This window comes from Calonectris borealis, chromosome 1 (genome assembly GCF_964195595.1).
Source record: "Calonectris borealis chromosome 1, bCalBor7.hap1.2, whole genome shotgun sequence".
NCBI lineage: Eukaryota > Metazoa > Chordata > Aves > Procellariiformes > Procellariidae > Calonectris > Calonectris borealis.
In genome coordinates, this window is record NC_134312.1 from 64,552,045 (window position 1) to 64,580,021 (window position 27,977).

The 27,977-nt window shown below is 43.4% G+C and overlaps 1 protein-coding gene across 1 annotated transcript in view; it reads left to right on the top strand.

The window, feature by feature from the left end:
• Nucleotides 1-14,723: 14,723 nt before the first annotated feature.
• The window catches only part of TMEM178B (transmembrane protein 178B), a 250,221-nt gene continuing 236,967 nt past the window's right edge, over nt 14,724-27,977 (top strand). The window contains exon 1 of the mRNA XM_075158197.1: nt 14,724-15,688. Coding sequence (XP_075014298.1) covers nt 15,307-15,688 — 382 coding nt within the window. The 5' untranslated portion in view covers nt 14,724-15,306. The remainder of the gene's footprint in view (nt 15,689-27,977) is intronic.

The window sequence follows — 27,977 nt, forward strand, 5'->3', positions numbered from 1 at the left end:
GCTGGCTGTTTGGGGCTTTTTCCTCATACAGCTCCAAATTGAGCACACTTTTTGTACATTGGAGGAATAAGCAGTCTGATTCTCTGTAGCCATCTCCACCCCATTCCAGCCCTCCTCAGTAGGGTTAATTGGGACAAGCTACTGTCTCTGCATCTCTAAAATAATGATGGTGGTTTAATATGTCGTTACCTTCTCACGTCCTCAAATTTCTTTATTTGTTTAAAAAGATTGTGGCAAAATATTTTAATATTCCAATTTGGTAAATCATCCCGCCTGTTTCAGTAATTATGTCAGTTTGATCTCATTTCTCCTCATCAATGAAAATATCCAATTCTTCTTGCATGTTACCCACACTTAGAAATTTGGCATATAGACCACTGAAAAACATCTGCCTCTTTCCCTCAAAGTATTGATTTACCTAAAAATGGACCCAGTAGCACAGTTCTGGTTCCATTTCTGGTTTTCTGCAACATTATCACCTGGGATCTGATTGTCTAAAGTTACTCTGCTGAGTTTCAGGCCAGAGACATGTAATGGATTAGGCTGATGTGAGAATGATGGCTGCTCCTGATCAGGGCAGGTGGCAAACTGACTTTCTCATTCGCAGTTACACATCACGGCTCTGAATCACTAGGAAGGAGTCATGATACAAAGATTTTCTCTTCAGAGACCCAGTGTCGTTGCCTACACTTTGCAGGCTCCAGCATGGCTTTTTTGGTGTGATGGAAGCACACATTTATGAACAGGTCTGCATTAGTTAGTTTCTTCTGCCTTTTTTCCTCTAAAATCAGTTGTTTCTCCTGTCAGCCATGCAATAACATGCAAATATTATTAAAGCTGAGGTCAGCAATAAAGTAAAAATGTGCACTCACAAGAGCACGTTTTTGTTATTATATCACTGTTATTACTGTGGTTATGAGGAGAATTGCTTGCAAAGCAGGGATAGCGTGTTAGCCAGTAAGGCAGCGTGCAGACACTCAGGAAGGAATATCAACAAAGTGACAACTGAACACATCTGTGAATTTGCAGAGGCAGAGCGTGGTCTGTTTTGCACCCCAAGTAGCCATAAATGGTCTTGCGCACCTCATCTGAGGGACTGTGTCTCCCTAGATTATGCTGGGGAGTTTAAGCTCACTGGGTGATGAGCTTCACCGTGGAGGACACTGTCCAAGTCGGTCTCCCTGAGACAACATCTGTCATGAGAACAGGTTAGACAGGCCAGTCTGGCTGCCTAGCAGTGCTGTAACGTGCATCACTGGGAATAGTTACCATCAGCAGTATACGGGTGGCAGCACTCCTGCTTTAGATGCTAGTGCTTAACGTTCGGGATGATGGCTGAACTGCTGTCCAAGCTCTTTATTATTGTGCCTCTAGTCACAGAAGGTATTTCTTTGCTGAATTTTTTAGTTATCACCATGGGGAGGCGACAGGAGTGGAAGACATTTATGTTCCACTCCATCATCCCTGTGAAGCTCATCCACCTTCATGCTAGTGCAGAATGATGGGGTAGTTATGGAGATGGGGTGCAGAAGAGCTAGACCTCCGGTTCCTGAAGCTGGTGGTATCTAGACTGCTATGCAGAGCCACCTGTCTAATGAGACCAATGTAATGGCTATTTAAGTAGTGCTGTAAGTGTGCGTGGAGTCTTTTGGACACATAAAGCGAACGTCCCCACTCTGAGGTTTTCACAGTCCAAATTAGACTTGACACGCTAAGGGATGATAATAACAGGGAATGGAAGGAAGCAGCAGAGGCTGACAACAGGAGCGGGCTTGTGATGGGATGAATTCTATGGACGTGTTTTTAGATCCTCCTGAGCTTTTTGTTGTAAACAGAGCAAAGTGTTTGGCCTTGTCAGCAATTATTCAGAAGAAAATCAGTGGCAGACGGGTGAGTGAAAAAAGTGAAACCCTAGAAAGGCGTTAAAGGAGAGTTGAGTTGACATGGAGCTGGGAGACAACATGGGCGTTCTCTGCATGGGGACTGTTGTGAAGGAAAGAAATGAAGGGAGTGAAGAAACATGCGTGGGGCACATGCAGAGCAGCAAAAAAAGAGGAAGAGACCTCACGATAAAGTATAGGGAAGACCTTTTTACAAATAGTTGGCAGTAATTTGGTCTGGAATTATTCTATTTGATCAACAGTGATTTGGAATTACCTATCTGGTTAACTCCTCTTGTGTATCTATTTTAGTTTTAACGGAATATTGAATAGCCTTCAGGTAGGTTTTTGACAAAATGCAACACCTGAGCCACTGTTTGTCCAGAGAAGGGAAAGGTATACCCAGAAAGAAAAAAAGATCAGGATGCCAATTTGCTCACTGGCACTTGATTGACACTTAGGAGGCAAGAAGAGTCTGAACTTGTTTCATTTGATTTTGGAAATGAGGCATTTGAGTAGTTCCTGTATGACACAGGAATCAGCTTCATTCCTAAGCCTTATGCTTATAACTATCATCTCAAGCTGTAAGATGATCTCTAACATTTTCTTGTTATAAATATTGACATGAGGGAACAAAATCATCTTCATCTGAGTCAAGTAGAAGGACCCTCTGAGCATTTGGTAAAACTGCATTGGCTACATATGTGTTTAGAATACATCTGTTATTCATATTTTATGTGATCATGATTAATCGGTGAACTTCAATTGTATTTTGTTGCACAGCGATTCACACTGAGCCATGGAGACACCTAGCAGTGCGAATCCCTCTGGAGAGAACGTGTTGTATTAAGAGACTGAGACTTTGGGTGGGCATTTGAAGGATATTTTGACTTTAAAATAACTCATCAAACTAGTGCCACAGAGTGAAATCTATAAAGATGCAGTTACTAAATACTGCCACTCCAGCTATCTAACACTGGAAACACTTGGGAGGGAGATGCAGCATAAAAGAAAAATAGAAATTATTTTTCAAAGCCACTTGGCATCTTGACCTTATTGCTTTCCCAGATACCCAGGCTGTTGAGGCAACCTTCTCACCTCCTGGGGAAAGAGAGCAAGTGCTCTTCCTCTCTCTTGTGATGCCCTCGGACTGATGCCTGAAATGGTATTGACAGTTCTCCAGAAGAACTGTAGCACATCCATTTTTAATGGAAGATGAGTTGTTCAGCATAGCAGGGGGTGCATGAAGCTGAACAGGTGAGGGAGGGGTGGATGCTGTAGATCTCCACACATTTACATGTTTGTCTTTTTGACTGACTAATTTGTAGTTCAACAATATGTCAGAATAAATGATCAGTGATAGATTTAAATGAAGTACTTAAGACTGAAGAGAAGGAGTATTTCTTAGTGGTTAGATCAAGGGACTGGGAATGAGAATTGTTGAATCTTGTTTTTTCATAGCTCCATTACTAACTCACTGGATGACCTTAAGCAAGTTAATTAACCTATCTGCCTTTTCATCCCTCCGTAAACCGGGGATAATAATGTCTGCTTCAGAAATGGGTTGTGAAGAATAATTGATTCTTAGAAAATGCTTCAGCTTCCCCTAGTGAAAAACATACTACAGAAGTAAAGTATTATTGTTACTTTACCAACAATATACACATAAAACTTTTAAAGGCAACAGTAACAAAGACGCATCTTTCTTGGCCGGAACAAAGTCTAGCAGGAGGGAGGAAAAAAAGGAAAAATATTAAAATGACGGAATCAGTTGAAAAGAGAAGAAATAATGGAAACATCTGGCTCACTGCTGATAAAAGCTCTTGTAGTTTCTCTTCCATCATTCCTTGCAGAACTCATCTGAAAGGACATCCACCAAGGTTTTCAAATGTTGTCAAAACAGCTGTCCATCTCTAACTCTGTCTGACCAAGAGTAAAAATGAAGAGCGAATAAAAATGTTCCAGCCATAAATTTTTCAGGAAGACATCAGTCTCTTAAACAGAAAACCCAAGGAGATTGGTTGGGTCTGTTTGAGTTCTGTTTCTGCGTGCTGAACTCTTGTCAAGATGCTGTCTTGGATCTAGACCTCTTGGGTTTGTGACCTGTTGACTCCCCTGAGTTCCAGCAGACTGATATTTTATATCCCTGTTGACCCCTATGGTGCATTCCAATGGAGATTTCTCTCCATGTTTTCCTGGTTTAGGTCTCTTCTTGTCTTAGGGTATCTGACCAATGCTGACCACAGGATACATCATTAGGTCTTTGGAAGTACTCTAGATACCGCCTCTCTGACTGCCTCAATCAGCAGGTTTTCCAATATCTGGCTGGTCTCCCAGGTACCCAGTCATCTCAACAGTGCTCTTTGTAGACCTAAACATCATTGATCAGTCTTTCCCCCTTCTGTAGGCTTTTGGAGGCAGAGCCATGGAAAGAGCTAATTCTTTGGTTTTAGTTTGGAGTTCTTTGCTCCAGTCCTGGTGGGTGACACGAAGCTGCCGTTTATTATGTCAGGGTAGCCCCAGGATACACGCACCGACCTTGCACAGCACTAGTAACCAGCATAGTTCTTTGCTTCAGAAATTGCCTGTCTAGAGAAACATAATCAATCCTGCATGCACTTCCCAGCCTCAGTTTCTTCAGCCCGCGGGAACATGCTTCTGTTTGGCAGGCAGGTTTTGGGGAGTATTCAGGATCTTTCTTCTTGCAGCTTGTGCTTGTCTTTTGAGCTGCAAACGTTTTTTTTTTTTTTTGATTCATTCATTCTCTCTGACCTTGCCAGTACCCAGGCTGAACGAGCCCTGCTCCTACATGTGCTCTCTGGGCATCTGATCCCCTTTTCCTGCAAAAAAAAATTCCTTCTTCAGATTTTATGGCTGTGAGTCCCAAATTTTCTTTTTTCCTTTTTTGTCCTTGGGAAATTTTGTTCCTTAATCCATTTCTCTGGAAACAATCAAGAGAATTAGCTTCTTGCAGGCCAGTGTCTTTAACATACCTGTTGGGCAATCAGAGTACGGTCATTAAGGCTTAGTACTCTCCATTGTTTCTTGTTTGGTGGGTACTTACTCGAGGCCTTTACAGCAAAGGTGAATAAATGCATGTCTTTCACGGCACAACAGTTCTCACTGGAACAACTTCAGAGCATGAGCCATAATGGCTATGTTGCAGATGCCTCAATACCCCAAATAATTGTCAAAAGCATATCAAACTCCTCATTTTGCCCTTCTGTGGTGGGTAATCTGCACAAACTGCTCTCTGGAGGCGGTAAGACCTTTTGTTGTCAGCTGCTTGCCCTAAGTGATTGAGGCTCAATCCTGCTGTCTGAATGGCCCTGTGTATTCAGTGCTCACACGGTATTCAAAGCAGGGCTAAGTTTGTTGCCATGCTCTTAGAGATGTCCTCCTGCTGAGCCGTTGTTACACTGAGCTTCCTGGAAGTACTGGAGGTGCCTTGGAGTGCTCTTCTTCCATCAGTTAAGCAGACAAGCAGCTAACTACTACTGAGCTTCAAAATCCAACCGTGTCCAGCCTGGCTGCAGTGGCCCCAGTCTGCCCTAGTATTGGGTCAGTTCTGCTCTGAACAGGATTTCGGAAAACGGCAAAAAGGGGCTGTGCCTGCAGAACTGAACTTTCCACGAGGTCTTCACAATCGTGTCTGCTGCTACCAGCATGCAAGTCACTGGCAAATGGTCAGCTGCTGCGTGGGGTCTCCAACCATAAATCTGCTTGAATACAGGACTGCAGAGATCATTCTGGCCCTAAGTCACATATGTGGGAAGGAAGGCGACTCACTGTCCTGGCTGGACACTCCAAACAGGCATCTCCCTCAAACACGTTGTACCTACAGAGTTTGCATCCATTCACTGCACTGTAATCATCTACATTGTTGCTGTAAATCACTTTGAGATGCCCAGCTTCTGAAAGGTGCTCTGGAAGAGAGGCGTCAAGCTGTAGGTTTCTGTAAATGCCTCATTTGGTGTATCACATTTAGTGGTATAATATATTGGCTTGCAATTTCCAATGAAAAATAAGAGTGGCATGTGAAACTAACTGCTGTTGTGATTTCAACTCAGTGTTGACAGAAGAAGAATAGTCCTTAAGGAGCTGCTGCCATCTCTTAGAAAATGAGCACTGGTAGCAATTCTGCTGAAATGTATAGATTTTCTTTCCTCCTCTTTCCTTTATTCTTTGTTAAGACTAACAAACCAATGGCAATTGCATGGAAGCTAGGTCTTCTTGCTTAGGCATTCATCTCTTCCTGCTGCATGTTTCCCACCTGGGGCTCTAATTCTCTCTTTGTGACCTAATCAATTCCTCAACAACCAATTGCAATATCACAGTGCTAAAGCTTCATGTGGGGCAATGAACTGCACAAACGAATGATATCTGAAGAACCAAATACTTTATTTTCATGCAAATATTGTTGGTGATAATAAATGAGGGGAGGTAAATGCAGAACTGTTGAAAGTGACAGCGTACGTATGTCTAAATAGAGAGTTTGTCATCCTAGATGTCAGCCGCTTTTTTAGAGACACACAATGTATATGTATATACATTTTTTTCTTTTTTGTTTTTAAATGAATCTACTCTGCTAGGACTTCACAGCCAAATGAAATATATGAAGATTGAAGTCTTACTTCTGAGACGTGCCGAAATTGAGTGGTTTTAGAGAATATAGTTTTTCTCAGCAGGTGCTATTTTTGGTTTTGCTTACTGGTTTTCTTCCCAGTCCCTTCTGTGATGATATCTTATGATCTATGAATTCTGATTTTTAACTAATCCTTGTTCTTCTTTTGTGACTAAAAGAAGCAACAAATTGAATTGGCAGCTGGGAGCCAATCACAGATGTGATACATTCATTGCCAAAGACCGTGTTATTAGTCTACAAAGACTGTGGCTCTGTCTTTCAGTGGATTAGTTCACAAAACACTGCTGATTGGTAGAACCCGTGTCCAGAAATCTCCTGGGAATGAACAACGGGTTCTGAAATCGGTCAGAAGTTTAGGGAAGGTTGTGCAGTGTGACTTGCCATGTCAAGCAAAGTAACAGTACTACAGATGTACCTGCATACAAGACTGCCTATATGAGCTAAATATTGATGCACTACAGCAAAATCAGAATTATTCAGGCTTTAATATATTGAAGATCAATGTGTTAGATGTAGCTTTGAGAATAAAAGTCACTTCTTACAAAATGTGCTTATTATTGGCAGCCAGAAGTCTGAGTTTTTGCTCTGAGTCAGTACTCTTTGGCCCTAATATCTCGTCTCTGCCATCCTAGATTCTTCTTGCTATTTCTATAAAAGTCACAAGCTCTATGAATTTTAATGAGAAGTAGTATCTCCTGTTTTCAGCTGAGCCCAATGATGGTGATGTTGGAGAGCCATCTTCCTTTTGTAGCTGGCTTTAGGCAGCAAGTAACCTTGCTATGTAATTCCTGCATGCAGAGCAATGTCACCTTCTTCACTGCAGCAGGGAACGGGTTTTTCCTGCAGCAGGATTTAGGGTAGGAGGCTGGGCTTGGTGTATCCATAAGGTAAACTGGGGGGAGCACAGAGGAGCTTTTATGAAACAGTAGTCCTCTTAGCAAGGCATTTGGGGAAACAGGTCTGCAGGAGAGAGTTCATGTGAAACCTAGTCCAACTCAAAGGAGAAGAAGCTGTAGAATATGAAGATGTTGACTACCAAGTTGGCAAGACAATAACAGGGTGGCTGCTGCAATCACAGAGTGCACCAGAGTGAAGCTGGATCTCTGCTTGTGAAAGCAAGGTCTGTGATGTTTTTTCTGTTGTAGGGAGATGAATTTGAAATAGCCCTGAGGGCTAAAGATTGCCTGTGTGCTTTGGCTGAGTTGTCTCCTAGCCCAGCAGAACTCCTTCTATCAACAGAGACTTATACATGTGCAACTTAGGCCTTTTCTTTTTCTTAAATATTTTCTTGGTGCTCCTCTGACATCGCAAGAGCTTGAGTGTTTCCTCAGGACTCAACAGAGACAGGGACAAGGCTGGCTCTCCTGAGTCTCTTTAGTGCTCACCTCTGAGCGCGGTACACATTTAGATCCTGGCTGAAAAAGATAAAACTCGTAGCCACACCTTTAAGCGTGGAGCGCTAGGTTCCAAGTTATTCTGCAGTCTACCACAGTGCCCATGAACACTCAGTCTGTGTGGAGGTGATGCAGGGATAATGTCTTCAGTTGACTTAAGTTTGCCTACCAGGCCTTATTTTCAGTAGTTTATAGCTTTGCTAAACTTCAACTGCTTGGGCTGACATTTTCCAAGCATGATGTGCGCATTGGGCAGTTTGAGGGAAAGTTTAATTATAATTTGCTTTAAAAAAGTTCATCCTTGTTTTGCCTAGGCTTAAAAATATTCTTGGAGACATTCTGATGAGAAGCAGTGGTTATCATACATAGTTAGCTGTGTCCACAGTGTAGCCTTAGGTTGTTAACAGTGATGTGCTTTTGACAGTTGACAGCTAAATAATAAAGAGTAAGTTTTCACCGGAAGAAGCAATTTTAGTGGAAAGACCCCAGTCATTTTTGGGGCAAAACCAACATTATACTGTGGTTCTTTTTAGTTGGGTACTGCCTTTTAGCTGTCTCTGTGTGAGGCCATTTAGTGTTGGCCATTCCCTCAGCTTTGTTGAAAAAGATGATATAGGACTGCTCACCTACACGTCTTCCTGCTTTCTGCCCAGCAATTCATTTTGCTTCCTCTCAAAACAAATCTGTTCTTTTGATGCCGTGCTCCATTCAGCTCCTGACCTGATTAATTCTGTCTCAGCTCACGTGTGCTTCTTCTGTTTGTCACAACTTCAGGTCACTAAATCAAGATTCTAAGAAAACAACTAGAATAAAAATTGCCCATGAATTGCCATTCACTTGTGTCTTGTGTTCATGAAGTAAGATACATGATCAGATCCTACTTTCTACACAAACTCTGTTTCCATTCATGGTAGATGACGGATGAACTAGGACTCTGCAGTCCTGAGATGGCGGCTGTTTGGTGAAGAGTTTGGAGGTTTGTGTAGTGAGCCTAGCAGGCGAATACAGGTAGGACAAAAATACGGTCACACGGTTAAGGCAATTGAATTGAAATTGAAAATTGGATTTTATTTCACCCTTTGTGAGAGTTTGCTATTATGAAGCTAGGTGACTCAAATAAATGACATTCTTCACAATTACTGTCCATGTGATCCCCATTTTCTGTGTATCCGCTTTCAGTCACCCATGCACTAATTTGTAGAAATTCTGCCCACTGTGTCTAGAGCTAAGGTGAGTGGGAGCCGTTCTCTGAGGAAGGAAAGTGCTAAGCACTCTGAAAGTTTTGGTTCTAAGCTTCTTTAATTGAGCACCCAAAATACACTGACATGTTTGAAAATATTGGCTTTTATCTCTGTTCCTCAGCAGGGAGCTGTGAAGATAAATTCATTGATGTTTGTAAAAAAAACCAACCCTCAAACACTACAATGAGAACACCACTATAGAAAAGCCCATGAGGAAATTAATCATTCTGTATTCAATGCAAGATCTGGATGCTCTGCGGTAAATATTGGATGATAAGGATAGAAGAAAATTTGAATAGTGTTCATTAAGTGAACAACATCCATCCTTTGTGCTGAAAAAAGCAGGAAACGCAGGAAAACAAAAATCACGTAATTAAAGATCATATCATAATGTGTTTGCATAAGGGGTGAATTAATATTGCATGGGTGATCTTAAATCTGGCGTTCACTAACTTGCTTAACTTTGCAATCCAAATGTTTTTTTTTAGAGAGAGCAAAAGAAATCCCTTTTGGGAGTTGGCAGGGGGGAGGGCAGAAGACGTCCAGCTAGGTGCTGGTGTGTGCAGCTAGACACTAGTGTGTGCACAGCTAAACACTAGTGTGTACATAGCTGTCTGCCTAATCTCTGTGTGTGTGTGCATCTGTGTGTACGGTTAGCTCGTGTTTATGCAGCTGGCTGATGTTTCCCTCTGAAAATGCCTTTCTCTATTAAAAAAAAAAATAATAGAAGGAGCATTAACAAGTGGTGTAGATGCCCGGGTTCTAGATGACAAACTTTTATATGGTGTTTTGTGGTCCAGATCTTCCTTTATAGAGCCTCTGCTTGGTTCTGAGTCACCTGAACACCCCAAAATCTGTTTGACTGATGGGTCAAGTGTTTGTGGGAGTTATCATAAGATGCTTCCATGGGGTAGGCAGCATCTTTTACGTCTGTGTTAGTAGAAGGGCTGGCATGCTAAGGATTCACCCACACCACTATCCAAGGTGCATTGGAATGATAAAAAATATTAGTAGATATAATTTGTTATATCTGTGTTTGGTTTGATTACTGTCTTGTATTTGAAATCCTGTAATTAGAGCAGCGAACTGCCTCCAGAGCCAGTGCTGCTCAAGTAATACAACGCTAGGACGAGTTCCTTTGGCTTCAGTAGGTGGTTCATTACAAAGAATCGAAGGCTGGAGCCCATTGAAATTAAACATCACCTCTCGGGAAACGAAAATCACAAAGAGAGAAGGGAAATGCTGAGGATCATCTCTCCCCGTTGAATAACTGAGTTAGCAATACAGATCCCTAGAAACGGGAAGCACATTGACTTGCTCAATCCCCTCCCCCACTAGATGGCACTGAACTCTTTTTCTTTAAAAGCAAAAAAAAGAGGAGGAAGAAGAAAAATATGGTGGAGGTCACTTTGATGTAAAAAAAAAAATGAAGAAAAGCAAATTGCAATTGGTTGTCCATTAACTCTGCCCTTCCCTCCCCCGCAACCCAACACCCTGCCTGTGTGTACCTTGGTACAGGCGCTCTCTTTGCTTTTGTGTCTGAAGCTTTCTTGGAAGGCGGTGAGTGATGGTAGCTGGAGGATGCTAAGGAAAGCGGAAACAATCCTGGGAGGGAACGGCGAGGAGACTGGCCCTATCTGTAAGATAACATCCGTGGTGAGCTCTGCCAGGCAGCGCACAGGGCTTGTCACGAGGAATTTGCTCTGAACAGACTCGCTGGGCTCCGCTTCTCTGTCCCATGCCTTCAGACATTTTTCCTGTGCACCCATGTGCTTTAGCTTTCCCTCTGGATCACTGAAATTGTAACCTGCAGAAAGGAAAGCCTCAGCTTTCAATCCTTTACTAAAACTGCATTTTCACTCCCCGATTCATTTAAGACCAATGAATTACCTGCCTTTGCCAAGATGCCCTTAATTCGCTGTAGGGAGCGGTTTCCACGTAGCGTGCCCAAGTGTGCGTGGAGTTTTTTTTTAAATGCCTTTCTCCCAGCTTACATTCATCTGAAGAAGGATTGTTTTTTCTCCTGGTGGCGAGGCGGGGGTGGGAGGAAGAGAATTTAATAATGATCTGTTTGCGCTGAGAAGGGGCTGTCTATAATAATCACGGGAAGAGACAGAGGAAAGGTTCCTAACGCCTGCAGCAAGCAATATTCTGCCCCTCCTGAAAAGAAGGGGATAATGATGATGAGGGAGAGAAATTCTAAGAGTTAAAGTGGAGCTCATCTGAAATCCAACACTTTCTCCTACATTTATATATTTAAGGTGACTTGCAGGAGGATATAGATTGCCATCTGATAAAGCTACAAATGCAAGCAAAAAAATAAAAATGCATAGAAAATGCCACTGAAATGCCTTTTCAGAGAAAAAGATAAAACCTGGAACTGCATGCCAATTTTTGACTTTTAAACCCATGTTTAAGAATGAGAAGAGGGAACAAGCCTGGCTTCTCCAGGTACAGAAGTCCCCCTGCCCCAAACTCTCTTACTGCCTTGGAGTGTGATGGAAAAACCTGGCACCTGGGACCTACCTGGATCCAACCAAATCTTGGCTCTTTGGACTGTAATCCTAATGTTTAACTAGAAAAGAAATGTAGGTATGATTACATTATATGATTTTCCTGTCCCCTAACGCATCTGTGGCCAATATTGAGAAAAAAAACTCCAGTAGCTGGATCCTCCATTTTGCTCTTACCCCCAGTCTTCCAGTTCTGTCTAAGCTAGAAGTTTAGACAGAAAACAGTTCTGTCTTCCAATTCAGTCTAAATAGAGAATAAATGTAGCAGACTGTCGTGCTTAAATCAAAAATCCAACAATCCTATCAGCCAAAAAACACATTTGGTAAAATTAGGTTTGTTCCCTGTTCTCATCCTTCAGGTCGGGACTTGATGCTAAAAATTGTCAAAGAAATCCAGGTGCACTCTCATCTCCGTGTGGGTGCAATACAAGAAACCTGTTCGCCATCTTCTTATAGGAGCCAGCAGCTTTTTGACCACAAACCTCTAAATTTTATCTCCGAACAGACAAGAAGTATGGCTGCTCCAAGCCCACGACAAAATTTAATTCTTTTTACGTACTGACATGTCGTTGCTTGAAAAATCCAGTTATAGAAGTGGATCTGCCTGTGCTTAACTGTTTTTAAAAAGCCTTAGATCCTTAAATATTTGCCTTTATTATGAACAACAAAGGGAAGTTACTGCTAAAAAATTTTTAAACCAGTGCTTTGTTTCAATAAAACAATTAACTTTATCTAGAGCTTTCCAGATACAGTTAATATTCATAACATAACATTGAAATTTTGCAGTAGAGCTGTTTCAGAGGATGCGGATAATCACAATGTCTATGGTTTGGATGATCGGCTTTCCTTTGCGAGTTTTGTAATCATGCGAAGGGGTTAGACAATACGGTACATTTCAAACCAAAAATGGTTTAATGGGAAAGATGCCCTTCCATAGCTGAAAATCCCAGCTGACTTGGGATCTGTTTTTGCCAGGTAAAATGGAAGGAGGCATCTTGCCTTTTTTGATGATACTGTTTAGTTTGGGGCCAAAAACTGGTAGGATCCAGACGTGTTTTTTTCTGATGCAGCTGTGTTCCACAAGAAAATCCAGGTATGTATTTCTGATACACGAAGAGTTACTACGTCCCCCCTTTGCTCTCCCCACTGGAGCAAGTACAATTTGGGTGGCTAGGGTTAAAAGCTAGCAAAATCCCAGTACTCCCCTCTTGAGGCCAAGGGCTATCACCAACCCAGGGGCTCCAATAAAGGCTGTGCTTATTTTCTATGCAGATGACACAGCTTGGGCTTCTGGGGCCAAAAGCTGGTAGGATCCAGCATGGATGCAGATTTTTGCGGCACTTGTCCCTGGAGAGGCATCGGGCCTCGGACTTCTTGGTGCAGCAGGAGTGACCGCGTTTTTTGATATTCGTGCTGTGGAGTTGCTGGTGTGCAGGAGCCAAATATTGGATGGGGCTAACTAGGTTCCTCTGCCAGCTCCAGGATGCTGTGGTACTCACAGATCAGGATGTGCCAGGATCCAGAGCTTTTTGATACAAGGGAAATGGCCGTGCTTATTTCCGTTTTAAACAGTACAGTTCAGAGTCTGGAGGCCTCAGTTTTCTGGATCACACAGAAGGTCTTGAATCCAGGGTTTTTTCAAGCTCACGCTCTGTGTTACGTAGTAGGTTGGGATTTTTTGGTGCAGTAAGAAACAGCTCCGCTTGTCTTGGATTTGGCTGACACAATGTAAGGGCTTGTGACCAAGAATGAGCAGGATCCAGTTAAATCCAGGTTTTACATTTTCCCCTCTTAAGAAAGTAAGGCTTCGACATTTCCTGCCTGGGAAGTGGTGCAGTTTATCTTTAAGGAGACTAGAGAAATAAGAAATGAGTCTCACGTTGCATGGGTGACATCACTGGCTTTTGGCTCAGCGCTCTGTATTCTCTGTCTGTAGGCTTTAGCCAAGGCTGCAGGGCTCGGTGTTTGAACAAGGAAAGATTCCCAGGTGTACAGAAGATTGGATTCGCTCTTATTTGGGTTAAAAACGGTGAAATGAGATTGCTAAAGCTTGGGGACTCCAGCTCGCCTTCTGTTGCACTTGATCTCTACAAGATGGGTGAGTTATTCCCATTAGAGAGAAAGGGAGTGGAAATTTAAGGAGGAAAAAAATATGTCTGAATATATAACTGCTGATGCTGGGGATACGATTCGTAGGAAGCTGCTGAGCTAAAAATCTCAGCTCCGACGTGGAGATCGGGCCATATGGCAGAGAAATGGTGCAGACCGAAAGCTGTTGACAACAGTTAGTGGCTGCTTTCTTCTCCCCGTGTAAGGTGTGTAGCTTTTCTCCTCCTCCCCCCCCCTCCCCTCGGTTTGTTTTGGTGTGATTTCCCCCGACCTCCCTCCCCTCCCCATTCCTTAGCATCCTTTCAGCCAGCCGTAGCCCTGCCTGCCTGCCTTCATCTTGCAGATGGCTAACGTGCCGCCGTGTTAGGAAAACTGTGCACAACACATCCCAGCGCCGGGGACGAAGGAAGCTTTTCGGATACCGGCGGAAGGGGGTGGTGGTGGTGGAAAAACGATGCTGGGGCCGAGGACTGCTTCCAGTGCTGCCTAGCGGGAGGTGCCGCGGTCGGCGGCGGGTCCTGCCGGGGCTGCGGCCGCCCCCGCCGCCTCTCCCCGGCCCGGGAGCGGGCAGGCTGCCGCGCCGCGCCGCGCCCGCCGGGAGAGCCGAAGCGCTGCTGGGCGCTCCGGGGAAGGGGTCGTGGCGTTACGCTGCCTGGGTGAGAGCGCAGACGACGAAAGCAGGCGAGTGAATGGGAAGGCTGGCAGAGAGGAGCCGAGGTGTTGCTGGAGCCAAGATGTCAGTGACTGTCAGCGAAGTCTGCTGAGGGAGAGACCTGTGCCTGCCTGCGTTGCCAGTTCCAGCCGGGGAGGTTATGTTTTAGCCACGGTTTAAAACAGCAGCAGCAACAACAACAACAGATTGCTCCCCCCTCTTGCTCCCTCCCCTTCGACCCCGCTTTAAACCCCAGCAAGCGACCGACCATCCAGACGATGATGCTCTTGCTGAGCCGCTGACAAAGAAAAGGCAAGTCACCCATTCCTGAAACCGGGATAACCGGCTGCTTGCAAGCGGGAGATGTCTAGCTGCTGAACTTTTCTGTCCTGTGATGATGCTGTGGCGAGCCTGCTGATTTGAAAGGCATCTCTTCTGGATTTCCGAGCTGGCCAGATTGAAAGAGATTAATGGACTGATCAAACAGCCGTAGCTTTCAGGTCTCTTCAGGGGGGATATATCCCTTCAGCCCCCGTCGCTTGGGTGCTCGTGGTGAAGGGAGCAGGACATCTTTGTATAGGTGGGTCGCTGGCTTGCTCCCGTTCGAGGTGGAAGGCTGTGTTTTTCCTCGCCAGGTCTCCTCTGCAGAGGAGAAGAGGCAGATGAGACTCCAGGACTGCCTCCAGGGCAGAACTTTGTAGCGCTGTCAGCATCCCTCCGCAGCGTGGATGTGAGCCACGGGAGTTGGGGATGTTCGAGGCAGTCTCTGCCAAGTGACACCTAGCAGCTGCTCTGGCTGTTTTTGCGTGGTCTCACGCTCAAGGGCTTTGCCTGTTGTGAAGATGTCCATGGTGTTTCTGTGAAGCTGAGGTATGGCTGCTGGAAGGTTACTGCTGTATGCTGGCCTCTCTTTAGCGCTGTGTGCCCTGGGCATGCTGGCTGTGGCAATCTGCTCTGACCATTGGTATGAAACTGATGCCAGGAAGCACAGAGAGAGGTGCAAGAGCATCACCACTAAGAGAAATGATCCTGGCTTCATTTATAACTCCAACAACAACCTGCCTCTCAGGGCCAGCAGGTCTAGGTTGGACCGCTGGGAAGGGAAACTCCTCTTGGCAAGAAACAGGAGGCAGATCTTTGCTATGAGCGCAGTCGACGAGTGCAACAGACAGTACAACTCGACCAACATGGGGCTTTGGAGGAAATGCCACCGGCAAGGATTCGACCAAGAGCTGGAGGAGCTGATTGCCAAAGGTAAGGGCTGTTTTTTAGAAAATGAATGTGCCAGGCCCTCTTGAGCTGAGCAGAGGCTGAGCAGAGCCATTTGGGCTCACAGATGGGAGCTGGTGTCTCTATCCAAGTACCTCTCCTTGCGATGGATGAACTGGCCTGGCTGGGCATCGCTTCCCGAAGCACTGCCAGGGCAGTTTCCCGCAGGGTCTCTACTGCTGAGGCGTGGGGTTTGGGAGCAAGAAGGCAGCAGGAGTGAGAGCAGACACACCCCAGAATGTCTCTCTCGTGTCTCTGTCTCTCTAAGCTTAATATAGTCAGCCCATCACCATGGTATCAGATTATTTTCCACGTACAAATAAGAAGTATTAATAAAGCAGACACTGGATTTTTTTTTCAATGTTGTTTTACCCTGGTGACTCAGGCAAAGTACATATTATTTTATTTGAGGCTACCTATGTCTGTATTTCATCATTCCCTTACCGAATGCCCTATCAGTCCTGAAATACACCATTTGCAGTGCTCACATGTAGGCTTTTTCTATCCTCAAATGGAGAGTAAACAAAGAGAAATGCTAAAGAGCAGGAGGAAACCCAGCTTGCTGTTTACACTGAGCTATGTCTTGGAATATTTTCAATGTCTACAAAACGTTACATGAATTTATTAGGAGTGTTAGAAAGGAATCATTTTCTCTTGGGGTGGAGATGCATCTGTTTGCCTGCAGCATTTTTGTGCTATGTTTTTTCTTGTCTTTTGGTCCTTCTTTTTCTTTTTTCCCCCGAGGTACCAGTTCAAGGTGATGGTCAGTTTGCCTCAAATGTTTCTTTGATCCAAAGTATAGGAAGGGGAGATATACATAAAACCCAGCCTAAACATCCTGTCTACAAAAGATGTATGTTTTTGCAGGATGATGAGGGTTTCAGTAAAGGATGACAGCATCTTTGCTACCCACAGCGTGGTTACTCCATACAACAAAATAACATTTCCCTCCCATGGTTCTTTTGTTGCATTCAGATAATTCCCCATCGGTTTATTTCCATCATAGTGAAATTGTTGCTTCTCACACCATGCAATCTTTAAAAATACTTGTTTGCTAAGTGTGTTCTGTGTCCCAAACTCCCTTGATAGCTTGCGTTAATTCCCTCTTCAGACATTGTAAGTGGAATTATTGCTTAAAGCTAATTATTCACGAGGGATATACTCTCACATGTGTTTGTCAATGTATACGTTTTGTTCCGTATGTTTTAAAAGTGAGCAGTAGAGGTGAGTAGCATGGTATAGACTTGCATGAGGCAGTACAAACAGGTGGTGTAGCAGGGAACCTAGATCACTAGTTGGGATCCTGTCTGCGTTGCTAGTGACCCTTAATGTCTAGTTGCTATTTAACGACCCCTGTGAAATGAACTGGTGGCTTCAGTCCCATTTCTAGTGGACAAGTGAACATGTCCAAAGCCTGTCAGCACCCTGGCACCCTGCTGCTGGTTTCAGTGCCGAGGGAGGGATTCCTCTTCTCCATCTAGGTGAGGGCGCGGACGTGCTGGGCTGGCCGCGGAGGGCTGGGTGGCTCTGCCACGTGTGCTCGCTGTGCTCGGGGCATAAACAAAGAAATTCAACCTTGACAGCGGGCGAACGTGTCACCAGAGCTCACCTTTGGCAAATGGAGTTTCAGTTATTAGAGAGGTTTTTCATCTCACTCATTTCAGGGTGAGACTCGTTCCTCTTTCACCACCTGCCTTGTCCTCAGGAACGTCCGTTTGTCCTGCCAGAAACTGCTGAAATTGCCTGGCACTGGGTTATGTGTAAGGGCAGCCCTGCTAAGTGTTAGTCATAAAGAAAATGTGGCAACTCAAGCTAAGGTGGTTAAATGCCAGAGAAGGTAGTCTTTGAAAGATCCTGCTGTAATTTGTGTGTGTTCGTGTGTATGTATGAGTGTGTGAATGAGTGTGTGCGTGTGTGGAGTGAACTGACTCTAAATGTACAGCGTTCAGCTGGCAGCAAGGGATTCCCGGGCTGAGGTACAGCGTGCGTTCCTGCACACGTATTCCTGGGCATACGTGTGTGCAGTTGGCCAGACGGCCGCTTCGCAGGGTCGCTGCCCCAATGTCAGAAGTGCAAATTGTGCACATAAGGGAGGTACGCGCAAGTATCGGTGTGTGTGACTCCTTGCCTTCTGTAAAGGTTTTTGGTACACATTTAACAAACTTCATTGTACATTGAGAGAAATGTTAAAGGAGGGAGACTTGTAACACTGAATACCAACATTATAGTTCATTTTTGGAGTGAGGATCTACCTATACTGTAACTCTCAGCCATGATGAAGAGTCACACATGTTGGCACTAATGCTATAGAGGTGTGTTGCTTTGGCACCTCTAGATTAAAACGTAGAAAAGCAAGTATAATGGCAATTTGATAAAATAAAGTGTTTGACTTGCTCGGAAATAAAACTGGAGACACTATAGGATTGCTTGTCCACTTTACGTTTTGTTAGATCAAAAAGAACTAATGGATTTTACTCTCCCCTTACCAAAAAGTAGTGTAAAATACTCATCTCTTAAAAATCCTTGTATGCTGGAATCGCTGAATTAGAAGGAGCCCGCTTCACATGGGCAGTCAGCTAGTGTCCCTGTTCCCACCTAAGGCCAGCTACTAGACTGTTCCTTTACGATCCTCAGCTGTATGATGAAAGTGGAATAAGTACATTTGCTGTCGCTGTCCGATGTTGAGAACAGCTATGACTTCAAAATGGGGCAGGTATTCTAGGTTCATCCCGACAGCACCACTTCGCTTTTCTAGTTTTCCTTCCGCGGCAGACACTCATCTGGAGTTAGGGGTTGCAGGGGTGGGTGCCTGGGCAGAGCGTGCCCTGCGCAGGTGTGAAGAGCTGCACGTGTTCTCTGCCTGTGGTAATCAAATACCCTGACTGGGGTACGTATTTCTGCACAGATGAAACCTCTCTCTGTATGCGCTCCAGGGCAAATACCATATAAAAGAGGACGTTGTTGGTACATAGGCCTTTTACTCTCCTTCCTCTGCCAGCTGTTAATTTAATCTAGCACACCTCTTTCGGAACTGGATAAACTAATGCGGGTTCTGGCCCCAGATATTGTGTGTAATGCTATATGTAATTGAATGTAAATGCTATTAAGGGTTGGTGTTTTGTTTTTTTGGTTTGGTGTTTGTTTTTTTTTTTTGTTAAGCTAGACAGGATCTAAATGATCCATTTATTTTGAGACAGATCCTACATTTTTCCCTAGGCAAAACTTCCAGTATTGAGAACAGTAGGTTTGTCTATCAAAGGATTTAAAAAAATGGTCATTAAGAGCCTAACTAGCTTTGCAAATACCCTGCAGTTATTATTCTTATGAACTCTGCTGAAATTAATACAAGCTGTAGGAAATGGCTTGTGGCAGGATCAGGCCCTATGGTACTTGGCAGTATTCTGATGTCAGTGGTTTTAAAAACAGTTCTGTTTCCGAATAGGCTGGGTCACTTTTGTAATTCTATTCTGTATTTATTAGTTTTTACTTTCTGGCAAATAAATCGAAACCTTTATGTTGGATTTTGCTAGAAAAACTGGAAATCTGTTACTTAGATATAATAGACACTAATGCGTATATAAAATAATTGGTCCTATTTATATTTCTCCTATCCTTTTTTTTATATTTCCTTAGAACCCAGGTGCATATTTCAAAACAATACAAATTAGATAAATAGGCAATGAATTAAAACAGATTGTCACAAGTAAGCATACTCAGGGAGAGGCAGGCAGGCATGAGACCAAAGGCCTGAAGAATATTCTAAAGCTGCGTCAAAATTAGGCAGTTAGTTTGTTCCTTGTTATCGTGAATGAAAAAAAAAATCAAACCAGAAACAACAGAAATTGCAGTCAATAAAGAAATGATTGGAGCTGAACATGTAAACCCAGGGCCCAGTCTTGCTAACTTTTACTCACCAGAATGAATAATCTTCATTCCTGTGAATGGCCTACTTGGACGGAGGGAAAGCACTCTTGTACAGAAGGACCAGTCAAAAAGAAAGAGCTTACGAAGGTGGTCCTCTGATTCCGCCTTCGCGTCTGATCACGTCTTTTAGCATCTCGGGACCAGAGTTTCACTCCCGATCCCTAAAGCCTTGCAGAGTCTGGGTTTGTTCAGCACAATACTCTAAGCTGCTTCTGATTCTCAGGTCTGTCCAGTCTCCTCCATGAATTAAATAGCCCTGCTGCTTGACACCCCTTTGAATATAGTGTTCCCTATATCCTGTTAGATCCACTGTTTGCCTGTTTACCGCTGAGTTTCCAGCAAAAGCGGCATTCCCTCACTCTACCAAAAAATCCCAGTGAACCAACCACCTCCACCACTAAGCAAGCAGAGGAGAGTTAAATGCAGGTAAGCGTCCATTCGTGGCCGGGAGAAGGCAGAGTTTATGTCCTGCTTTGGCAACCAGCAGCTCACAACTCCTTGTATAGGACTTGTAGCGACCCAGAAAAAAACCTGGAAGCCGCAGAGTCTGTCTGCATCCCACGGCAATGCTGCTCAGATACTTTCCTGCACTAGTTGAGAGGAAAACAAGAAAGGAAAAAAAGAAATGACATCATTTAATTATAAAGGTACAATAAAGTAGATGAAGAAGTTGCACAATAACCAGAGTCTGTTCCATTTAGACAATTACTACTCAGAGGACCTTTCATCTCGCTTTTGGAAGTCTGCCAGTTAAACCTGTCTGGATGGGGCTCTGCTGCCTGCCATTGGAATCCAATTTTACTTAAAAAAAAAAAAAAAATTTACAATGACCTTATTATTTCAATCCCCCTTTTACCTTCCTTCTTCCCCCAAGATCCGTGCAAGTCATAGTAAATCCTATTTTCAAAACATTTTATTGCGAGTATACTTAGCCCACGCCACCACTGAAAAAAAAAAGGAGGTAGGTGCAGCCTACCTCCACCCCAAATAATATGCAAGATTTCTGGGGTGAAAGCATTCTCTGTTTTGGTTTCTCAGATGCAAGGCACAACTGAGGAAGAAAGGCTTAGCAGGACTACTCTGGACGTCAGTAGGGATTATTTATCCACAATTGGAAAAGCCTGAAGAGAGGCTACTTCCAGCTATCTCTAGGAGTAGGAAGATTTATTTTCGTAAAACTACGTGCAATACCTGGCAATGCTGTAGTTTTGACTTTTAAAATGCAATGGTTTTGCCAGGTAAATTAGGACAGCCATTTTTTCATGTATCCTTCATACGTTAAAGAATCCAAATGCTTTATTTAAAATGTGTGCTTGAAATCCCAACTGTTTTCCAAATGGACTCCGTATAAAAGGGACTTTATTGAAGCCTTGATTCTGATCCTAGTGAAGTCAATGGAAAATGTTTTATTGAACGTGGTGATGCAGCAAGTTCAGGCCTTTAGTGTTTCCTTTGAAGTTAAAATTGTCCCTGGATAGAAAGGCCAACACAAGGTCTGTGCTCCCTTCCGTCACAGCAGAGTTCTGCTGCAGGGATCCAGTGAAATTTAAGCGGTAGGCAGCCTTTGAGGTGAATCTTAGGCTACCCGGCTATTTAGCCTTCACCGTTTTCGATGCCGTAATTATTCCTAGTCTATCGATGTAGACTGGAAGTCAAACAACTGCATGTTTCTAAGATACGGCAAAGACATCCTCTTGTTCGGAGATTTTCTAAAATCATTTAATGGATGAAATCACTGGTGTTTCATGCATGTGAGTTCCAGGAGGATTTGGCTCATCATATTTTAAATAAGCAATTTTAATATTTTAATTGCATCAAACTTAAATAGCAATTCATTAAAAAGTATCTTTACCACAAGTAATGAGAACCTGACACATTCCTCTGACACATCTGAGATAATTAGTTTGATAATATATATCTGCTAAAAATACTAAGAACATATATGTAATTTAACAGAGCTGCAACTGTTTTTAATCATGCTGTTTTAAAGGGCAAATTTCAATCAAGCTGTTGGCTTTCAAGCAAAATTGCCGGTGAAGACAAATGGAAATTTTGCCTGAGCGAAAATGACGGGATCATGCCCTTCTCAAGAGAAACTGGTATTTGCAGAGCTGCCTGCAGGACTGCATGCTTAATTCCTGTTCACTTAATTGAGCATCCAAATCCTTTTGAGAAATCTCTGCATTTTTATCCTTTCTGCCTTATTGCTTAAAAACTTTTTAAAAGAAGTGTGGAGGAAAGATTTAATATGAGTGCAGATGTGTTCTGTTTACTGTCAAAATAAAAATATGAAAGCTTATTTTACTTAAATAGAGATGAAACGATCTGAACTATTTTGTCATCTCCAGCAATAAAAATCCATATTAATATTGCTTTTTCTCATTGAAAAAGTATTTCTGTGCACGCAGAATAACTTCAAGAGTGGAGTGAGTTCATTAACTATTGCAGAGCCAGTAAATGAGGAAGAAGACTTTATGTTTAGTAGGTTCTGCAAAAATAATGACATCATTTATAATGTAAGTTACTTAATGGCTCATTGCTAACAAAGTGTTGCTGGAACCCTTGAGTGCATATTCACCTCTTTAAGAAACGAGATGGTGTTTCGTAGTTTTTAAGGAATAAATAAATAAAGAATGTGGATTCTAGAATCCAAGTGCCCTTAACAGACCATTCAGAAGAGAATCCACTTAAAAGAAAAGAATATAAACTCACATATTTTCTCTGCAGGAGAGAAATCAGACTAAAAAATGGAAATCTCCCCATTTTCTTTCTCATAAAGCCTAATTCTTCCACAAATAAATATTCAGAACTGCCCAGCTGAGCCTGCTGAAATCATAATCCTTTCTAGATAACTACCAAAATAGATGGAGGAAAGGTAGCACTGCAGCTAGGGCAGGGCTTACAAAGCCAGAATTCAAGCTCTGCCATAGTCCTTCTTTATGACCTCAGGCAAGTGACTTAATCTCTCGTACCTCAGTTCAGCAGCAGTATAATGGGGATTTTGTTCATTATTATTAATACCAGTTAGAGATCTACCACAGGATTTATGAGCGTTAATCATGGATCAGAAAAATGTCCCCATCCTTTTGACATGTTGCTGCACTTTAAATATTGGCGAGTAATGCAGCCTTATGAGAGAGTACAAGGAGACAACAAGGTAATTATGTTCAGCGTGACCGGTAGCGGTTTTAAAACACCAGCAGGCTAACCACATTTCTGTAAGCACCACGAAATGCGGGATTCCTAGAAGAGTTGTAAATAAGGATAATGAATAAGAGGTGCAGATGTTTACAAGATGGTCTTCCAAAGATTGAGGGATGGCACCAGAAAAATCATAGGTCATGTCTGCTTGAAAAATTAATAAGTAGGTGATGGGGATTGACCTCTTCGGTTGACTGTAGGAAGACGTTGACATTTCCTTAATGAAGACAAGTAGATTACGCTAATGAGATAGATATCAGGACAGCAGTCTACAGCTGCTAAGAGAAATGACGTGGTCAGAGTGATGTGTTAGGAAAATGGTATTTCTAGCGGCATCCGGAATGGATACACGGAGGGCAAGATCACATTTGTAAAGGTCAGAAAAAGAAATATTGTAGTAATGAAGGCATGAGATAATGAGAGCCTGGATGGAGAAAGAATATGCAAACCTTAGACATCCCCTGGATCTATGGACGTAGTGAGAGACATGAGATGAAGATGTTACTCCAGTTGTTGACGAGAACAACAAGGAAAGTAATAGTCTTGGCTGTGATGATCAAGAGGGGAATTACTGAAGAGAGCATATAGTAAAGAAGAGAGAAGAACATTAGAAACTCTGTTTTAGCTATGATAAGCTCGGTTGATATCTGTATGTCTATGAGGGGGTATTAGAGAGACTGTGGGTAAGGACCTAGGGAGACAAGTTTGTGTTAGAGGAGTGGATCTGAAAACTGCTGCATGGAGATGGTAGTGGAATCTATGGTTGTGATAGAAATTACCAAGGCGTAAAATACAGAAAGAGAAAAGCCCCATGAACTTCCGGCAGAGCTGGGAGAAGAAAAGTGTCTTCTGGAGGACGTGCAAAAGGTGCAGATTCCAAGGTGGTGCAAGAGAAGTGAGTAATGTCATGGTAGCTGAAGACAGACACCATTTCAGGTTAAAACAGCACAGGAGACTCCTGAAGGTAGCCGACATGCTGCAGCAGATGAGAACAGAGTATTCAGACTATGCTGAAATTTGCCCAGTACGTTAAGTAGAGACTTCGGCAGCAGCAGTTGCAAGGGAGAGGAAGCTGGGCCGAACTGGTGGGGGGGACTCCAGGCGGCGTTTGTACCTGGAGTGTTCAACCTCTGTGTTCAGAGAGGTTGGTGATGAAAGGGAGGAGAGAAAAAGACACGGTATTTAGAGAAGAAAATAAATGTTTTAAGATGAAAGAATGTTTTAAGATGAGAGTAGTTTAAGAGGAAAGAGATTGAATGGTACTTGCGCTATGAGAGTAAAGAGACAGAGAGGCGTGAGAGGTCAAGGAGAAGAGAGAACGAGAGGACAAGAACGGCCATAAGGAAAGTCAGGAGATAGGATAAGACTGGTGCAGTGGCAAATAAAAGAAATGAAGGAAGAGAGCTGCACAGGAGGTTTTTCATCTGTAGGAGAGAAGAATGAGGAAGGAGTTGTAGGAGGGGAAGAGGAAACAGAAGGCAAAGCTACTGGAAGAGGAAGATCATAGTTTGTTGTTTTTCTCATGGAAGAACTGGGTGAAATCCTGCACAACAGCTGAAATGGGGGCTGGAGGAGGCAGGAGGGTCTGAGGAATGAGCCAAATGTGGCAAAGAGGTGACTATGACTGTGAGTCTGAGATTTAACTGAGCTGAGCTGGAGTAGTAAGTCTAGGAAACGAGCAGAACTGAATGGGGGAACAACGTGTTTATAGTGGAGACAGTTAGCCAGGCAGCAGGTTCCCATTAGAGATACTCTGCTGTGTGAGACATAGCAGAGACCGGCTGGATGGGTCGGTTGGGATTTGGGACAGCAGGGCAGGAGTAGATAGGGGAATGCAGGGCAAAAGGTCTATCAATGAAAGAGTGCAGCATGGTTAACTTCAGCATGTGGAGAAAGGAAAGAAATGATAAAGAGGGTGATAAAAGACTGAGAGCAAGCAAGAAGTCCTTAATACTGGTGATCTGAGGTGACAGAAAGGCCAAGCAAGCTTGGCGTGAAGGTGGTGGCTGATGGTTGTTGCAGAAAGAGTCCAGGGGATGGTCCAAGCGGTGGAGCCAGAGGATGGGGGGAGAGTGCAGGGCCCAGTGTGAAGCTGTGTCTTTTTGGTGACTGACAGGATCAAACAGGGTTGTAGACTGAACGGAGGAGACACTAAAACATAAAGCTTAAGGGGCAGAGAGGTCACTACCACTCTCTTCTATAATTTGCCTTGCCTTCATGCTGCGAGTTCATCCTGTGTAACCTTACAGAGGTGTCAGCATGGCTCTTCTCCCCAGCAGAAGTCAGAGAGTTTGTCCAGTGCTTGGAACAACCATGCTCCAGTCTCAGATTGAACCTCCAGTGCAGATAAACAAATATTAACTACAAATTCAGGATATTTTCCACAAAGTGGGGGGGGATGAGGAAAGGTATTTACAGAGCTGAGGGAAAAGCTTTTATGGAAAAGGCCTTTTCAGCCTGTTGTACCCCCATGCCGGTGCTTCTGCACTTAAAGCGCTGCAGTCTCTCAAATAAATGTCAGGCCAGCCAGGGAGTCTTGGGTCAGAAGTAACTGCTCAGACCCTGTGGCAATCATCTGGCACATGCCAGGTACTGCTCTGCAGGGCTCACGGTCAGATTTCTCCTTCCTGAGTGGCCTGCTATTGTCTGCGCCCACTTCTGCTTCTGACTCCAGTGAAGATTTAATCTTGGAACAAGCTGCAGTAGCCTAATGTGCTTTGGGGGTGCCAGAGAAGCCGGAAAACCAGCACTCACACCCCCTTAAAGCAGAGCTGAGGGGATCTTCACAGTATCCCCACCTGCTTTTTCCAGCAGTTCTACCTCAGTCATCCCCGGAGAGACTCTGCACTCAATGTTGGTAAGGAAACTATATGTCCCGAGCTGGGTGATTATCAGCATCTCTCGTCAGATGACAGGGAACGCACTCAGGCTCCGAAACTCTTTCATCCCCCTGTGCGACCTCTCTTCATTGTAAGCAAGTGTCTGACCTACCTGTTCAAAAGTGCCCTGTGATTCTTTTGTTTCTTACTACAAGGATGCAAGCTGAAAGACCATAAAGGAACAGAGGTTCCAGGATGTCCCACGTATACGGCAAAGTGGGTCCCATTAAGATACCCCACCAGATCGAGTGAAAGTCACTGAGAATCTCTTGTTGCAGCCCTTATTTAATTCTGAGACCTGTTGCTGGGTTTGAGTTTTAACAGCAGACATTTCAAAAAAAAGCTTCCTAAATGTATTTCTAGACTTTCTAATAGGATGAAACAGTTATGCTAATTTTATTGGGCAACAGAAGCTATTTGAAATATCTTTCTGCTTAAATATGGATGTACAATGCTTGTCTCTGTTAATCAGTACATATCTTTGAATATGCAAAAGAGCCTTTATAATGTAGATATACTTTTGCTTTCTGCCTGGTGGTCATTTAATGACATAAATATTATAAGAGAAACAAACAAACAAAAAGAGACAAAACCAGTTTTCAATCAGATGTTAAATGAAATGTAAATTAAGGTCACTAGCCTAACTTTGAAGGGGTTATGCTGATTTATGGTAGCTGATGAACCAATTACATTGCTTTGTCTTAGGTACGTAGTGGTTCCCATTGAGACAGTATCTGAATACTGTACTTCTTGATCTTCAACCATAAAGGACTTCTGAAGAGTGGAATCATCCCTGTTCTACACAGAGGACAGTTGCCCAACAATGCAAACATTCTACAGGACAAAAGTTCACATTGGAAAGAGATTTCTCATTGTTAGACCCTAACTGCATGAGCTGGTGTTTTGTGTTAAATTGCATCTCTTTCTATTCACCAGTCCTCAAGATTACCCAGTTCTGCTCATATGATATTCCATAATGGTTAAAGAGATAGGGAAGAATGTAGCACTGATCAGAGAGACAAAGGAGCCAGCTAACAGGAACCAGGGAAATGGAAAAACTCAAATAGCTTAATGGGCTCAAATTGGGAAGTTGGATAATTTCCATCTCAGACTTCTGAAAGATGTGGTATGTGACATTGCAAGTCCAGTAAAAAGGATTTTCAATAAATCTGTCTAATTAGGATGGTACATTAGGAAAGAAAAGTAGCAAATCTATATTTAAAGAAAGGAGAAAAAGTTGTCTGGGCCACAGTGGACTTTTTAGTTTGATCATAATAATACCAAGCAGAGTTTAAAGTAAGTTCTAAAGGAAAGCTTAATTAAATGCACAGGGGAAAATGAAATAAACATGCAGCGTATGCTTTTCTATTTGAGGTTTGCCAAACTAGCCTGATATATTTTGTGAGGAAGATAACTGGGTTTTGAGATAAGGAAATGCCTTAGACCTAAGTTATCGGGATTTTGGTGAAGGATTTTATATTCTGTCCCTAAGGAAATGGTTTGTTACAATGTTAAGGTAATTAGTACACAATTTACAGTGTGTTCAAGGAACTGACCAAAGGAAAGCAACAAGTGCTGAGAGAGGGAGTATCAAGATGAAGGTCAACAGCAGAGTTCCTGAAGTAGGGGACCAACCTTATTTAGTAATATCATTAATGATATTGGAGCAGGGTCTGTAAGGGGAGATGATAACTCTCATTGGGCTGGGCTCATAGGAGTGAACTTAAGACATTTGCTGCTGCCGCAAGAATGAGACATTGCCGTGAGAAAGAAGGCCTGGAATATTATATACGAAGAACTGGGTAATGCTGAGGACTGGGTGATAGGAAAGATGTGAACTTTCTTTCAATGGCAACTTTTGGTCCTGGAGGACGTGTTTACATTGTTGGGCAAATACCCTCTGGTCCCCCAGACGTCCAGGCTATGAGCAGATTGGGGCTCAGACGGCTTCCTCCCTGCCCAGGTACTGCAGCGGGTTTCCTTTCGGGGGGGGGAAGGTGCATACCTGAATCTGACCCAACGTGCAGTTGGGGTGTGACCACAGAGCACACCTCAATGGGGACAAGGGGTTCATTAAGGCGCACCTGTCTTGAAGTGCAGACAGAGACTGGCGGAGCTACGACCAGGAGAAAGGTGGATGTGATTGAAGACCAGAGCTGGCCAGATATTTCAAGTAGAGAAATGTTAAAGTCTTGGGCAAGGTGTTAATCAAGCCTCCTCTGTTATAATCTTTGCTATTCTTGTCAACCACCTCTGAGAAAGATGAATTC